Source organism: Phaenicophaeus curvirostris, chromosome 10, assembly GCF_032191515.1.
Source record: "Phaenicophaeus curvirostris isolate KB17595 chromosome 10, BPBGC_Pcur_1.0, whole genome shotgun sequence".
NCBI lineage: Eukaryota > Metazoa > Chordata > Aves > Cuculiformes > Cuculidae > Phaenicophaeus > Phaenicophaeus curvirostris.
The window spans coordinates 7468033-7484753 of record NC_091401.1 but is presented as its reverse complement, the minus strand read 5'-3'; the positions used below and the strand labels follow the sequence as shown (position 1 = coordinate 7484753).

The 16721-nt window shown below is 52.6% G+C and overlaps 1 protein-coding gene across 1 annotated transcript in view; it reads left to right on the top strand.

Moving 5' to 3' along the window:
• XXYLT1 (xyloside xylosyltransferase 1) overlaps window positions 1-16721 on the top strand; it is a 37063-nt gene that overhangs the window by 400 nt on the left and 19942 nt on the right. Inside the window, exon 2 of the mRNA XM_069865393.1 lies at window positions 6500-6647. Within this exon, the coding sequence (XP_069721494.1) occupies window positions 6500-6647 (148 nt within the window). The remainder of the gene's footprint in view (window positions 1-6499; window positions 6648-16721) is intronic.

The following is a 16721-nucleotide window of genomic DNA, read 5'->3' as shown; positions in this document are numbered from 1 at the left end:
AGAAGGAGCTCTGTCCCCTGGGATCCTTGCTCCAGCTCCATATAGAGGGTGAGAAGGAGCTCTGTCCCCTGGGAGTCCTGCTCCGGCTCCTGCAGGGGGGGAGAAGGAGCTCTGTCCCCTGGAACCCTTGCTCCAGCTCCATATAGAGGGTGAGAAGGAGCTCTGTCCCCTAGGAGCCTTGTTCCAGCCTCCTGCAGAGGGTGAGAAGGAGCTCTGTCCCCTAGGATCCTTGCTCCACCTCCTACAGAGGGTGTGAAGGAGCTCTCTCCACCAGGACCCTTGCTCCAGCGCCATGTAGAGGGTGAGAAGGAGCTCTTTCCCCTAGGATCCTTGCTCCAGCCTCCTGCAGAGGGTGTGAAGGAGCTCTATCCCCTAGGAACCTTGCTCTGGTTCCATATAGAGGGTGAGAAGAAGCTTTCCCCTAGGATCCTTGCTCTGGCACCTACAGAGGGTGAGAAGTAGCTCTCACCACCAGGACCCTTGCTCCAGCTCCATATAGAGGATGTGAAGGAGCTCCTTCCCCTAGGATCCTTGCTCTAGCTCTATATAGAGGGTGTGAAGGATCTGTTTCCCCTAGGAACCTTGGTCTAGCTCTATATAGAGGGTGTGAAGGATCTGTTTCCCCTAGGAACCTTGTTCCAGCTCCATATAGATGGTGAGAAGGAGCTCTCTCCCCTAGGAGCCTTGTTCCAGCTCCTGCAGAGGGTGTGAAGGAGCTCTCTCCCTGACCCCCTTGCTCCAGCTCCTATAGAGGGTGTTTGCTTCCTCTCTGTGAGGAACAGGGCTGCTTCTCTCCCCACTCTTTTGAATCTTTGGAAGGGTTTGTCCTGTGTGAGTACAGACCCTGCGCTCCCTGCTGCCGCCCTCTGGGACAGGTCCCGGGCAGCCCATGGTCACCCTGCCCAGACTGGGAGCGCCTCTGGCCAAGTTCTTACGCTGGAGAAGCAGTTGCTCTGAGCAGTGCTGCAAAATACCCTTTTGTTACCCCCAGTTCAGCTTCTCAATACAAGGACTGCTTGTGTGCATGTATGTAGATGGCCTCTCAAATGGTCCTGCGGGACCATATTGTACAAGGCTGTTATCCTGCTGCGGTGGCTCTTGGAAAAGGGAGTGGAGAGCCTATAAAGGCTCTTCCTTGAGAGGCTCTTCCTCACACTGCTTCCTCGTGTGAGCATTCACCCTGCTGCCTGCCACAGGTATGGTTCTGCCTCCTAAAAAGGTAGTTGCTACATTCAATGCAGTCAGGCTTTTTTTTCCGCATGAACAGGTGTCCAAAAACTGGAGGAGCGTTAAGCTCGGAGACTCCAGGTGTCCCGACTTCCCTGCCTCGTGGTGCTGCTCAGAATACTGCTTGTTAGAGTCCTCTACTTCTGCTGTAACTTTTAATTTCTTATGTTTCAGGTCTTTAGTATTAGCTGAACTCTGCTGAGATGTGACTAGAGATGGAACGTAATGTTCATACACATGACTTGTTGGTAAATAATCCCATCTCCTGTTATTCTTAAACAGCACTTTGCTAGTGTGGGCGCTCAGTCAGGCCACATATCTGTGGTTGCTAACGTGTACTGTGCCAGCAGTGCTCAGCTGTCTGCAGGGAGTGTGGATAGCTGCCTTCAAGAGGACACTCCTTGCTGCAGTGAGCTAGGCTAGTGGTGCCCCACAACAATGCAGTGCAGCTGCCTGGCTCGGAGTTGTTGTGTCGTATCCCCTTGAGTAGGGACCCCGGTCCACCCATGGCATGCTGATCCCTTGTGGACTCCCCTGTGTGCCTGTAGCTGCATTGCTGCCTTCTATTCTTCTCAGAAACCAAATTTCTCTGTGGGCAGGCTTGCCAGCATCACTTCTACAAGGAGGTAACAGGCTTGTGAGTGAAACATTGTGTGAGGGGGCAGCAAGATGTGGGGGTCTGTTGTGGCATGGGCCAATGTAGGTGCTTGTGCACTCACAGAGAAGCCTGGCTCATGGCGTGGTGGGTAGCTCTTATGCCAGAACTGATCTCGCTTGGATGTGAGCAAGCGGTGTGGTCTGGAAGGCTCAGGTGAGATCTTACTGGGATGTGCTTAATCTGCCTCTTCCCTCTTTCCCGGCAGAGTAACCTGGTTTCATTACCTAGCTAGTGGTTGACGGCACACTTCAGAACTATTCGCTTCTCTGCTTTTTGGTCAAAAGTTCTTGGAGAGCAGAGGCTGTTGTGTGCTTCTGAAGCACGCAGCCCTGGCCTTAATGCTGTGACAGTCTCTGGTACGCTAGCAGTGACACTGCCTTTTTATTCTTGCAGTAGCCTACCCCATTTCTCTTTATCAGCAGGAAACGTCACCATCACTTGGACCTCTTATGCTGCTAAACATTGCAGATAGTTGATACTCAACCTGGTCCTCAGATCCTGAGACCTCTCGTTTCCTAGTTTCTTTTCGTGTATCCAGAAAACTCCTGGTTCTTACACAGTCTTGCTAGAGCAGACCTGGAGACGAGGCTTGATAAAGTGCTCAGAGGGCATCCTGAGCTGCTAAGGCAGGATTTGTGACAACCATGAACATAACCTTTTCTTTGCAAAGATGTGATTTGGGCTCTGCTTTTGGAGCTGTCCTTGCCCTCCCCTCTAGCAGAGCTGGGATCGGCCAGGTTCTCTGTCAATGAAGCTCAAGAATCAGACCTTGATCCCAACCCTTGGGGAAGGTCATGGGTCAGCTCTCACCTCTCCTGAAGCGACTGGCAGCAACCTGATAGGACAAGGACACGGAGGGGGGGACTTTAGGGGGACTTTAGGCAGCACCGCAGTGGGGTGCATGGGAGCAGCTTAGGCACAGGACCCTTCCTGCTGGGCAGGGCAGGGCAGACCTGGCTGTCCCAGTCACGGGGCAGTTGTGACATGGTGTCACCCGTCCCCCAGCGCCTGTACAGATGTGTCCCAGATATGGACTGGGAGCACAGCGTGCCGACTGCGAGCGGCAGATGGAGCTGGTGCTCTGCAATGTGGTGCCTGCGTGGCGCTTTTGTGTGGGACATGGAGGAAGTTGTTGGGAAGGACCAGCAAGCAGCAGGGATGGAGGAAGGAGTCGCTACATGCTGGCACCCCAGCAGGACCTGGCCTTCCCGCCACGCCTTGTCCTCCAAGCCCTGGCTTGTGGAAGTTCTGCTGGGCTTTTACCAGGGGCTTTTATGCTCACGGTTGCAGAGACTGTGTCCTGTCCCATGGGCCACAGAGTGATCTCAGCAGCATCTTCTGCTTCTCAGCTAGCGGGAAGTGCCTGGGAGCGAGCCTGAGCACGTCTCAGCAGCTGATACAGCGCTTACAAAGAGCCCCAACTCGCTCCATTTCCTGCGGCTCCGGGCTGCAGTCTGACTCCGTGTGCTGATTCATATCGCTTATTTATTCCGTTCCCCTCTGAGATTAAAATTAACTGTGCGCTCCCCTTGTAGCTCTTCCTGGTTTCTTGCTTAGATCAGCCGCCGGCGGAGGATGCTGCTGAATGCTGACTCCTCCACGGGTCTGGCGCTCTCTGAAGACATGATGCTGGGGTGAATGAAACCGAGCTGCCCTGACCCTACGCTTGCGAGAGAGCTGCAAAGATTTCCAGCATGAGAAGGAGGGAAAGTTAAAGAGAAACAAAACGTGGGTTGTATTTTCCTAGTGATTCAGTTGAAAGGATCTTTTCTCAGTGTAGGTCGTGTGTTTATAAAACTGTGCTTGTATAGGAAACCCCTAGAACTTAATTTTCTCAGTGTCCTCAGCAAACGTGGTCAGATTTAGCTACAGGGATTTACTGAAAGCTGTTACACAAATAAATAATGAAGAACAAAATTAGCAGCAGATCAACAAGCTGTGCTAAAGTCAGCAGTGCAGAGGGGAGAAGTCCTTGCAGTCCTAGAGCCTGTGGTTGTGGAAGGAAGATTCAGCTGCTCGGGAGTTTGCTTTGCAGAAGTGCCTAACCAAAGAGTGGGCAAAACAAACAGGTTTTCTGGTTTTCTTTGGCAAGGGAGGGAAAGCAGATGATGCTCTCTAGAGTTTCAGGAGTATTTTTCCCATGATTTTTTGGCCACTGGTGCTTGGCACTCTGCTCTGGAATTAGTTTGACTTTCTTTTCCCCCTGCTCAGCTGTTTCCTGTGTGCCGTGCGGGCCTCAGGCTGGCTTTGCTGGATGCAGAAGGGCGGTTATAGGTGCTGTATTTCTCCTCTATGCTTCTCCAGTCCAGCCAGACTATGAAGCTGCCCTGCTGAGCTGGGCTGGGAGCATAGTATCGCGTATCCCAGTGATGGGGTTGCTCATGGTGCTCAGCTCCATGCACAGAAAGTCAGTGCCTTGTGCCTGCAGGGTAGTGGTGTTTTGCTGGCTTTGATCACCTGGGATTACTGGTGGCAGCAGCGTTAGGTGCTGCCAGTCTGCTCCCCACAGCTCTGCTGCTCTCCTGCCTGTTCCTGCAGCACTCTTGGCAATAACCACTATGGCAAAACTGGCCGCAGTGAGATGCTGCCATAAAGTTACTGGTAATGGGTCTCCTCCCCTGCAGTGTGTGGGGGAATATACTGTGCTATCCAAAGCCAGGTGTGGCTGCTGATGAGCTCTCCCAATGCACTTTCCTGGTACGCGTTGTTCTGTGTTTTTCCTGCTGTCCTTCTGTAGACAGTTGGCCCTGAGCCCAGCAGCTGGGACTGCAGCAGCGTGGCCGCCCTGCCGAGGGACGTGCTGGTTGCAGAGCCTGTGCGAGAGCTCCTGTACAGCGCTCAGCTGATGGCAAGGGCCAGTGGGTGAGTGTTTGGGGTGCCCTCCCCAGGAGAGGGCTGTGGGGACTCTGCTATGACTGTTCTCCAGTGGTACCCACCTGTGGGCTTGGCTGTCGTGCCCAGGATCAGGAAGGGCCCGTAACCTTGCCTTGTTTGACGTATTGTGGATCTCGTGACTGGCTTCCCACCTCTGGTGAGCTCTGGTGTCATGTGAAAGTGCTTTGTTTCTGGGTAATGTTTCCTGCAAGGAGGTGTGGGAGGAAGAAGCTCACTGCCTCCATCTCTCTGCTAGCCTTTCTTGGCTTCAGAGCAGCCACTTGTGCATCTCATGGAGAGGATGGTCATTGTGCCAGCTCAGGCTTCAGAGCCGCCTTTCCCTCTGAAGTACTTGACTTTGTTTAGTGGCTTTTTAAAAAAAACCCAAACAGACAAACAAGTACTCCAAGTGTTCAGTTCTGCATGTTTAAGTATGTAGCACAGGACTCCTTGTGCTTAAGAAGATGAAGTTTTAGTAGGGAAAAGGAATGAAACTATAGAACCATTGAATAGTTTAGTTTGAAAGGGACTTATAGAGATTGTGAGGTTGCGTTCCCTGCTGAAGGCAGGGTCAGCTTGGGGAGTTTTCTCAATATCCCTCAAACAAGGGGTATAGGCTCCACTTTCCAAAATGCAAGTACTTCTGGCCTTCAGTTCCTGCGGGGCTCTTCCTGTTTTCCCTGGCCTGAGGAAGGCAATGTGACCTCGAGTCTCCACACTCAAGTTCCTGCACTCCCCCTTATCCGCACTGAGGTCATGTCCCTCATCTCTCTTAATTACCCTGAAAATCCCTCTGGTTATCTTGCGTGATTTGGTGACCTGCGTCTTTCTGTGTGTATGATGAGCATCAGGTTGCATGAAAGTTCCTGTTCATCGGACTTGGACCAAAATTAATAGTAAGCTTGCAAAATTTCAGTAGGTGATGAGGTATGTTTGCGGTTACTCCTGTTTTTGGCCCGTAGCCCTGATGTGTGCAGGAGTGCCAGGATCAGTGCTGGCGCACGGACTCCATCACGGCTGAGAAGTGCAGAACATGCCTGGCTGAGCGTGAGCAAAACTCCGGCACAAGTAGGCAGAGATCCATCTAGAGAAGCTGCTCGGCTCTGCTGATCCTTGTTATCCAAATCCTGATGTTTAGATTTTCATCAGCGTACTGTGGCCTGTCTTCCCTTTCCCCCTCCTGCCCCGGCAGGACGTGTTGCAGAGCTTGTCTCCATGCTGGGCTGAGGCTCAGGAAATCCGGGCTGCGTCCCTGGCCCTGTCACAGCCTCGCCTCTGTGGCAGGGAGCAAGTCTTGGTCCTCAGGGTAAGTGACACCGTCTGGCTTGCCTCAAACCAGCAGGATGCCAGAGCCTGAGTGAACAGTTGCCTCTTCTGAAGGACTCTGTGTGGGACACCAGATATGTGGTTGCATTAGGCAGTGGAAACAGACCAGAAAAAAAATGGGTAACGCTGAGAACACTTGATTGTGTGAATGGATTTGAGCCTCTGCCCATCTCACAGTTATGAGATGACTGTAAAAATCCTTTCTTCCTTTCTCTGCCACACTTAAGTGGCTCTTGTGGCAGTGGGATGTGGCTGCTGGGTCCCTTTGTGCAGCTGCAGTGCCAAGCAGCAGAATCTGTGCTTTAATAACCTCCCTTTCCTTGCCCCGTGCTGCTGCAGGCTGAGCAAAGGCTGCCAGCGCTGGGCCAGTCCCCAGAGGCGGCTGCTGAGTGGTGTTTCTGGTGTCTCTCCTAGGTAACAGTCCATGATGTGAACGAGCTGACAGAAAAGCTGTTTCCAATCGTTGAAGCCATGCAGAAACACTTCAGTGCTGGATTGGGGACCTACTACAGCGACTCAATCTTCTTCTTGTCAGTTGCAATGCATCGCATCATGCCCAAAGGTAAGCCTCTGCCGAGCCGCTGCAGCAGCTGCCTCCAGCAACACAGACTCTCTTTCTGGATGTTATTTAGTGCTATTTGAAATGCAAAGAAAGTTAACAAACTTCTGGGGTGGACTCCAGGGGTTCCACTCCTTCTTGCAGAGTGATGGACCCTTTGGTCCAAGACTACCTGCATCCAGGTTGCTGGTGGCATGAGTGATGGGAGGTTATCCTTGCTGCAGAGCAGCTGGCCTTGCCTTTGTGCTCTGAAATGGGTAGGAGATGTGAGACAGGAGCAAGTGTGCTTGCCCTGCTTGTGTTTACAGCCCTCTTCCCCGTGGGGTGTCAGCAGAACAAGGTGCCTCCTGCTCGTGGCACAGCTGCCTGGCTGTGCAATAGCAAACGTCGCCAGAGAGCAGTTGTTGAGCCTTTCCTCTTGGCTTCAGTGAGCTCTGCTGATTAGCAGCTGCTGATCACTTCAGTGTCCTTATTGTGCCTCTGCTCTACTGTTATTGAGTTCAGGAACAACAATAAATCTGCAGGAAAACAAGGCAGCTGTCAGAAGGGCCTTGGCACAAGTGATGCCATGTTTTCCTTCCCCAGATGCACGTGGGTGCTTCTCCTGGGACTAGCATGCTTTCTAGCCTTGGACTGGTAGCATGAGGAGAGTGTTACACCCTTGGACTCAAACGCTTTCCCCGGAGCTCTCACAGCCCTGCCTGTCCCTTCCCTCCTTGCAGACTTCTCCTAGTCTGTAGCGCTGCACAGGGTTGTTGTGCCCCAAGTGCAGGACCCGGCATTTGGCCTTGTTAAACCTCATGCCATTTGACTCTGCCCAGTGGTCCAGCCTGTTCAGATCCCTTTGCAGAGCCTCCCTACCCCGTGGTCCTGCCTGGTCATACACCTGCCCTGGAAGGAAAGATGATGCTTCTCAAAGCTGCCTGTGGATCGCACACAGTGATAGCCCATTCCCCACGTGTGTGTTGCTGAAGTAACTGCTCCTATGGCTTGGCGGCACTGGCAGCTTCTTCAGCAACTGGAGCCTCTGCCTGGCCATAATATTCCCTGTAGACTTCCTACTCCTTGGAGACTTCCTACCATAGATCTTAGGTGCAGTCTTGCTTTTGCTGGGATGTGAATGGATGCTACTTTTCTGTGCCCATGCTGAGCGCTGTCCCAGTTTGGCTCTGCCCAGTATCTCCTGCCTCTGCCCAGGTTTGAGAGCCTTCCTCTGGATATGCCACTGTCCTCCAGGCACTCCCATCCCTTGCTGGCTCATTAGGTGGCAGGACAGTGGTGTTTAATTTGTGTGGGCAGGCAGTAGGGAAGAGCAGATGGGGAGGTGGCCTGCTTCACCCCCACTGGGGCTGTGGGCGAGGTGTCCCTGAGGGTCCCATCCAGCCCTGCTGATCATTACTCCGTGTGCTGCAGCCATTGTGCTGTTCTTTTCTCTCTGTTAGACCTGGGTAATTTTTTTTTTGTCTGGTGCTGTCTGCATTGCGAGGGCTTTGAGGTACGGTGAAAACAAATGACAGCATTAATGCTGGCTAATTCACTCCTCCTGATTCCCAACCCTGTCTTTACTGTGTGGTAAAGATACCTGTGTCGTGCTGCCTGCCAGCAAGAAGCTGCTCAGTCTGAAATGTCTTTTCTCAGTTCATCAACCCACGGGTCATCTTGTCTCTTCTTGGAAAGCTTATTAGCTCCCTTTCAGCCTGATAGGGTTTTGAATGGCCTGTTCGTGGCACAGGATGTTTTAAAGAGGCATTTTTATAGTCTCACGAGCTCAGTTTTTGTTTCAGAAACTGCTAGTAAAGCTGATTTATATTTCCCTTGCAAGGGAGGTCAGATTTACTGCACTGGGTGCCTGGTGATTTATGGGGCTGGCGGGGCTTCCCAGCCCCTTCCCTGCCTCCCGACACGCAGCCAGCACTGGATGGGAGGCAGCGGGGAGGGCTGCAGCTCTGCTACCCACTTGGAGGTGACCTGGGAAAGGCACTGGGTTCCTGCTGCTCTCATGGCTCTGACAAAGCAGCCTCTACTGCTGTTAAGTAAACACTTTGCTAAGGTGAAGGAGGATGGACTAAACCTTCCTTCTCAGGCAGTATTAGCATTTTTCCTTCTGCATTTCTGAGCCATTGTATCTGCCCTGAACGCTGCATCTTTTTATGCATCTTTGTGGGCACGTCTGGCTCCATGGTAGTAGCACCAATTTTTTGTGGAAGCCAGATTAAGTGTCCTGCAGCAGAAACGAAGGTCCTGGTCTGAATATTAAGCCTTCTTATGTGTTCGTTTGCATTTGTTTCTATAGGGTTTTTTCAACAGTCACCTTTGCATTAAAGTTTCCTGGCTTTAGTTTCTCAAATTTATAACTTTTTGAAGGGAGGTATTTCTGTAGTATCCTGACTTAGTGATCTGTTTGGAGCCTGGGGGCTGTGATGAGGCACTGACTTTGCAGACTGATGGCACTCAGCTGAACAACGGGATTGGTTTTCAGTTTTTCAAAAAGACTTGTGGGACACATGCTGTCTGCGTGTGTATTGCACTGCGACTAAATGGGTTTTGCCACTCAGCTGCTCTGTCTTTCATTGCTGCTTGGGATCCTTGCCCAAAAAACTTCAGATCTAAAACCTGCAGCTGCCAAACTATAATGTAACAGCTTCTTAGCTGGTGTAAATCATTAAATCATGGAACTCTCTTGCCTTAAATGTCTTACATCAGTGGAGTTAATCTGATTTAAACCAGCTGGGGACTTGGTATGCAGCGTGCAGAAGTGCAGACTGCATAACTCTTGTCTGTGCTTAAGGCTCATAAATCCTGGTTTAATGCGGTGTGGCCAGAACCGAGCAGCTGGAGGAGGGCTTGATGCATCACAATGGTTTTGCAAGGGAGAAGTGATGGGAAAGTTACGCACAGAGAGGATGAGCAGGATTCAAGCTTAGGATGAACTGCCAGGATGAGGATAATGCCAGCATGAAGTAGTCCTGGAACTTGCAGAGGAGTGCTAGGAGGAGAAGGGAAGTCAAGGACTCAGATGTTTTTACTTCCCAGTATGCCAGTCTAGAGGTGGCTTCTCACTTCCCAGCTGGCTCCAATCCCTCTAGTTACTTGTCATTTTAGTCGTGTAACTTCAGAGGACCTGGTAAGCTTTTTAAAATGCTCCTTACAAACATTTGAAGGGGTAATGTCTGGTTGGGTCTGCCTGGCAGGCAGGTTCACGGGACAGAGTCCTGATGCCATGGGTGAGGAGAGGAGGGGATAAGGTGGCCAGGGCTTTCCAGGGAGTTCTTGGCCTCCACCCTTGGCCGAAGTCAGTTAATTTTCAGGGAAGATTAGTTTAGCCACAAGGTATCCTTAGCAGCTGGTGGGCTAAGAGATCAATATCAACATCCAGCAGCTCAGGCAGAGCTTTGCAGACTGCGGTTGGTATCTGACTCCATTGGTTTTGCTGACTGTGCTGCACTCTTCTATGGGAGAAAGGAAGGAGCAAAGGGAAAATGGGACAGGACAGAGAAGCAGCTTTGTTGCTTATCTGTGCCAACTTGGACAAAGGAATGGAGTCTGTTAGTTCAGGGGAGTTTCTGAAACTTGGCTAGAGGTACCATGCCTCTCACAGAACAGGAGTATTTAGCAGAACTTGAGTGAAGATGATATTTGACAAACTGGAGGCAGCAGAGCTTCCTGGCCAGTAAGAACAGCTGTCAGTTTTCCTGGGGGCAGCATCATCTCTGAATATGGTCTCCTCCTCCCGGCCTGGCAGGCGTGTTGGAGAGTCCTCAGGATTTCTCTCCCACTGACTGACCCAGCATGAAATCAGAAGCCTTGGCAAAGGGTGGAAGATGAGCACAAGGTGCAATGGGCCCCTGGGCTCTGCTGTGTGCAAGGTCAGTCCTCATGCAACATTCTCCGTCTTCCAGACACTGGCAAAGCACTAACTCCTTCGTCGTGGTACCACTCTGGATGTGGTTATTCATCAGGGGTTTGTAAGGGAACTAAGCAGCAGTGGCAGAAGTGGGTGAGTTTGTGTGTGATTAAACAAAGTTGAGGAGCTACAAGGGAGGACTGAGTGGGACTGATCATTATGTACGGCTGAAATTTATGGCATATCAACACAGTCTCTTGAGAAGAACCTGGAAGAGTTTCAGAGGAGAACAGTGGCTTCTGTATGGGACAAACCTGTCTGACTGAGACCCTCCAGTCTGGGAGAGGGCTGTCCGAAGGGGTCACAGTGTGGTCCATAAAGCCGTGAGCCATGCAAGGCATGTTTGTACGAGAACCAGGGGGCAAGACGTAGGTTTAAACCAGAGAGTGCAGTGCTTATTCACACAGGTGCAGTGATCCTTGGAGCTTCTTGCCATGCGATGTTGTAGATGCTGAAGAAGAAGAAGAAGAAATCTTGGCAAGCTGCTGTCCGATAGCCACTGCCTCTGCTGTGGCAGCTCCCGGAGCTGCAAGCTGTGCAGGTGCAGATCGTGAGAGACGTGGCTGTGTGTGGCAGTGATTCGCTGTTGCAGGTGAATAGGCAGCACCCTGTCCAGGCAAGCGGCTGCCAACAGGCAGCTTCGTAGCTGCTGTCTGGACCTAATGACTGGGACACACCAGGATTGAATGGGAGGTCCAGTGAGTGGTCTCTCTGGCCTCAGGCTCTGAATGGGGTATTTTATACAACTCATTATCATTATATATATATTTGTATAACTCATTAACAGGCAGCTTGAACAAACATCATTATAATCTGGTCTACACTTAATAATCAGCAATTGCTGTGCTGATTATTAAGTGTAGACCAGATTATAATGATGTTTGTCCAAGCTGCCTGTTAATGACCAAGCCCCAGGCCGCTTGGAATTTGGTGCTGTTTGCAGCAGGCTCCAGCTGCTGATTCTGGCTTGGTCTCCCATGAAACTGATATCAGGCTTTGTCTGCTCTGGGAGTCCCAGCCCAGAGACAGTGACCTCTGTGAGCATCAGCATTCGCCTTTCCCACTGAGTGAAGCTGCATGAAGGGCAAAGGCCAGGGAGGAGACGTGTTGGAGTGAGCGCTGAGCCGCACTCTGCCTTCTCAGGGCACCTTGGCTGCACTGAGGCCAGGTACCTGGAGCACTTGTGTTGTTGGCTGTGCAGGTGGAGAGCCTGGGAGCTGCGGGAATGTGTTAAGCAGATGAATTGTGGGGAAAAAAGTCTGTTTGCTGGAATGGCGCCTTTACAAGTCACTGTCTTCTGCTAGTGTGCTTCTGTAAAAGCGAGCAGGCAGCATCCTGCAAATGTGATTCTATTGCATTTGGGAAACTGGGAATCTGTAGTTGTATGTGCGTAAGGGTTTGTCATTGCTGCTGCACTGTTCAAATCCGTAATGTTGGACTGCCTGGGGTGGACTCTGTTTGCCCAGGTGACTGACCGCACGTAATGTCCCCCCTCAGCATTGCCCGTGTGCGGTGAGTTACGCTGCATCAATACCATGAACAAAGAAATGCGTATCATAGGTCTGTAAGGTGGAGCCCAGTGTGGAGAAATGGGGGAGCACCACCTCCTCTTCCTCCTGTCAGCTGCAGAGCAATTCCTAGTGCACAGTGCAGCTACCCAGAAAATTCAGCAGCTTGCATTGTAATAAATAAGCGCAGCACTGCTGATCCTTTCCTGCTGGCTGGGTGTTGCCCTCGCCGCTGAGCCCCAGCACATCGGGGGTACGCAGGGATGCAGTGGGCTGGGAGAGTGCTAGGAGAGCACCTCTGTCCCAGATGCTCCAGGCTTGATTGTTCATTATCAAACTGGAGATGTTGTGAAGAAGCACAGAAGATTGGGGTCTGCGGTGAAGCCGTGGGCGATGGCTCCAGAGCCACATGCTCCCAAGCCACAATTCTCATGGGATGCTGCAGTAGCTGAAGGGTTTATTTCCTGGCAAAAGTATTTCCATCTTTACTGGAGATGGAGGGAGCTTTAGTAGTTTCTAGTGTGCTCTCATAACCTCCCTCCCAGCTCCACTCTGCAGGTGAAAACAGACACGTTCCTTCCCCACCCTGTCTCTGAGCTGCACTCACTAATGTCAGGTCCTGTGAGAAGAGGCTGAAGTGAGGGATTTGTGAGCTATAGAGAGAGCGGTGCCAGACATTGTTCCTTGCTGGGGTGAGCCATTGTGCCATGAGAGTTGTTTCCATGGTGCTTTTTGGGAGCAGGCAGCAGCAGACCTCTAATAAGCCCACCCCAGCTAAATCCTGGAGGCTGTGGCTTTGCAGTGGCGTCCTCACCTGCCAAAATGAGACACAAAGCTGTCCAGCTGCCTGTGGGACATGCCTCTCCTGGCAAGAATGCCCCTTGGCCACAGCCCTTCTCTGGAGGGGCTGTTGGGGGGAGCTGCTGCAAGGAGGGGGATGTGTATGCTGCTCAGCAGGTGGCTGGCAGCACCCTGGGAGCTTCGCCACAGCAGAGGCTCCTTCCTCACGGCACTGTGGCTGCTGGAGGCCAGGGCGACCCGCAGCCCCCAGGGATGGTGTCGCTTCTCATCATTTCAGCTGGCCGCCCCTTGCTGCGGTGCCACCATTGATTATTTTTGGATGTCCTAGATCTGTCAGGCCAGGGCAGGCACAGGCAGCTGTTTCCCCCTCCCCATGGAGCAGGGGAGTCTCAGTGCCCAGTGCTGTGGGTGGGTGCTTGCCTTCCTGCCTCCCAGCCAACCCCCAAAGGGTAGGAGCTGCTGGAGGTTACCTGGCATTGATGCTGGGGCTGCTTCCCCCCACAGCCTTGCTCCCTGCTCTCCTGTAGCTCGTTAGAGCTAAGTGGGAAGAAACAAGGACAAAATCTGCCTGCAGCTCCTTCCCCCCATGTGCATTTAATCGGGATGTGAGATCATCTACCTTAATGCATTTATTTTCCTGTATCTCTTTTTGGTCTCTCTTTCCTCTCACCCACTCGGTATTTCACAGCTTTCCCTCTGCACTGCTTTGTAATTTATGGCAACCTGGAATTAAACCTTATTTTGTCTGATTATAAGGTTTCCTGCTGCTCTTCCTGCAGCTCCAAAAAGTGTCTTCACACTCCTCCCCCAGCGGCACTGTATATTAAATACATACCAAGCGGCACTTACAGCTCCATCCTGAAAGCTGTTGCATGCTCAGCGATGTCTCTGCCTTGGAGTCCAGTTAAGAGCTAAAATGTTGAGCATCATTAAATATTAGGCCCTCAGACCTTGATGAATTGTCAGGAGACACTTGGATGCACAGGAAAAATTAATTTCCTGGAACAAAACACATCCGTCTCCTGCCAAGCGTTCCCCATCCCTCTGGAGGTGGCTGTGGAGTGTGGAGCAAGGCAGGCTGAGTGATGCTGCTGCCAGCACCCGGGACCATCGCTGCTGCACCAGACCCCTGAGCTCATCCAGGTGCCTGCCCAGCGTGGGTGGTAGTGATGATTTGTCTCTGGCAGGCAGCCTAATTTTTTAATTAGCTGATAGGCTGAATTGCTGTGCTGAAGCCGCTGCTCTGCTCCACTGCGTGCCTAATGAGTGCTGCAGAAACCTGCGTTGCGGTGTGGTTAGAGGCCAGGGTGCTTGGGCGCATGCTCCCCTTGTCTCCTGCCCACCCCTGGCACCCTGTTTGCAGTGGGGGGAGGCTGCGTGGCGGGGAGAGAGGCTGCTAGGCTGGCCCAGGGAGCAGAGAGGACTCTAGGCTGCGCAGCAAAGGCAAGGACCTGTGTTTAAGTAGGCAGCTGGAAGGCAAGCTGTCAGGGCTTTGTAGGATTGTCTTATCTTGAGAAGGTGGACTCTGGAGCATCACCAGGTCCTGGGGAGGGGGACTGTGACCCCCTGCAGTCACTGGTGTGCTGGCATTGAGCTCTGCAGAGCATTTTGTGCTTGCACATGCATGTCTGTGCCCCTGCCTTGGGTGCCTTCCTCTGGATGAGGCTCTCTGGGGTCAGTGGTGATTAATCCTGGAAGCAGAGGGGGTGACTTTATCTGTGGAGAAATTAAGGCCTGGCACGGGCAGTGCACAACTGGAGAGGGAGCTGCTCACAGCCCTGCTGACAGCAGAAGGGAGAGCAGCCGAGGTCAGCCGGCAGTGTGATGGGGCAAGCCAAACACAGGGAGTCTCTGATGCAGGGCAGGATGGAGAATCCAGCGTGTTTGTGTAAATAAACTGTGCATATCCACCTTGGGCTGGCATCGCCGCCTGGCAGTGCAGCTGTGTTTATGCTGCAGCTCAGGCTTTTGGGGGTGGCCCGCTGCTGTGACTGGGCAGCACCCTCTGGATTGCACCGGGACCCTCTGGAGCCTGTTGCCTGCCCCGTGCCCACGCCTGGCCTTGGTGCCGGCTGAAGGAGTGGTGTTTGTCTTGGCTACTTGTCCCTCAGAGCTGGCAAAGGAGGAGAATCCTGGTTTCACAGCCAGCATGGGTGGCTTTGCAGAGCTGCACGTTGCCACTGGCAGGCATGCTGCCCGCTGGAAAAAGGCCTCTGCCACCCTGCTCCAGGAGGTTTGTTGTCCAGGGTGATGATCCCAGAGTAACTGCTGGCCCTTCCCAGCTTCTAATTTCCTTGGGATGTCTCCCTATTGGGACAAGGACAGCTAAAAACGATCATTAGTAGTCAGAGACAGACTGAAAGCGATGGACAGAGGTGGAAGGGAAGCATCCAGGTGTGCCCAGCATTTGCAGACCAGCAGACCCGAACCCTCCAACCCTGCTGACCCCAGCTCGGACAGCCTGGGCTGCCCAGCCCTCTTCCTTCTGGTGGTTCAAGTAAAGTGGCAAAATGCACAGCACCCCAAGTCCTCCTCAAGGCCCCCGGCCGCAGCCCCGCAACACCCAGAGCTGCAGCCAGCAGGGGACACTCCGGTCCCTTTGATGCACACACCCATGCTGGCTGCAGCCGCGCCTGTCCCTGCAGAGGGTCTCTGAGCCACCATCTGTAGCCTGTCCGAGGCTATTGTCCCCCACAGTCTCCAGAAGGATGCAGGGGGCTCCAAGCATGCTGAGGAGCACCAAATCATCACCAACACTGGTGGCAGGTGTCGGCCTCAGGAGTGTGTCTGATGTTTGGGCTTACAGCAACCTGGCAGGGCAGTGGCCTGTCCCCTCCTGCCGTCCCACCGCTCCCAGCAGCAGCTCTGCTGCCACACCAGCTGCTGACAGGACTTAGTACCCTGAGGGGGGAGCTGAGCTCATGCCAACAGGAACCTGTCAAGGGGATGGAGAGCTACTCTGCATTCAAGAGGTTTCAATTCTTGCTTCTTCCAGTCTGAGGCTGTTAAACCACTGCTCAATTAACAGTGATTAAGATCATGCCGTTTTCTGGACAGCTTCTGCCCTTTGCATTGTGATGGCTGCTTTCCAATTTGCTATTTGTTCCTGGACACAAATTGTTACTCTTTTCATTCCTTTCCCCTCTCCACAGAGTGAGAGCAGCTGCTGGTTGTGGCATCCCTCTGCCCCAGATCTGTCCTGGTTTGTATGGAAGAAGAGGATTTGGAGCCGAGGTCAGCCCTTAAACCCCATCCCTGTGCTTGCTGTCTGGGCTCGGCTTTGCCAGGGTAGCAATCCTTGTACTGAGAAAGTTATTGGGATGAGTGTTACCAAGTTTGCCTGCTGAACAGCCTGTGCTGCCTGCAGAGGCCAGGCTGTGGGGCTGCAGTGTTTTGCTTTTCTGTCTTGTCTATTAGACCCTGATGCATGGTTGGTGAACTACCCTGGGCTCACCACACCTGTGTCCAGGGGTGTCTGGGATCCAGGAGGTTTGTAGCTCGCTCAGGAGCCACAGGTGGTTACCTGTCATACTTTAGAGACAAGTTTTGATCTTCACTAGGTGGCCTGTGGATGCTCAGATTGTCCATGGAGGGTGTCAGCATCATCTGCCCCATGGGGAGTGTGCAGTGCTGCTGCTGCCCACCTCTGCTCTGGCTGCCTGCAGTGCCAGGGAGGCCGTGGCTCACTGCTGTCAAAATGGTTGGAGCAGGAGAAGGCAAATAGCCAAGAAGGGGATCTCCTTTACTCTCATTGGCTTTCTAGCTGGCAGCTGGTGTTCTTGCAGCAGTCAAGGGAGTTGTGCCCCCAGGCTTATGTGCTTGGCAGCTTCCCCCAGGCTCCATGCAGGCTTCTAATCATCCATC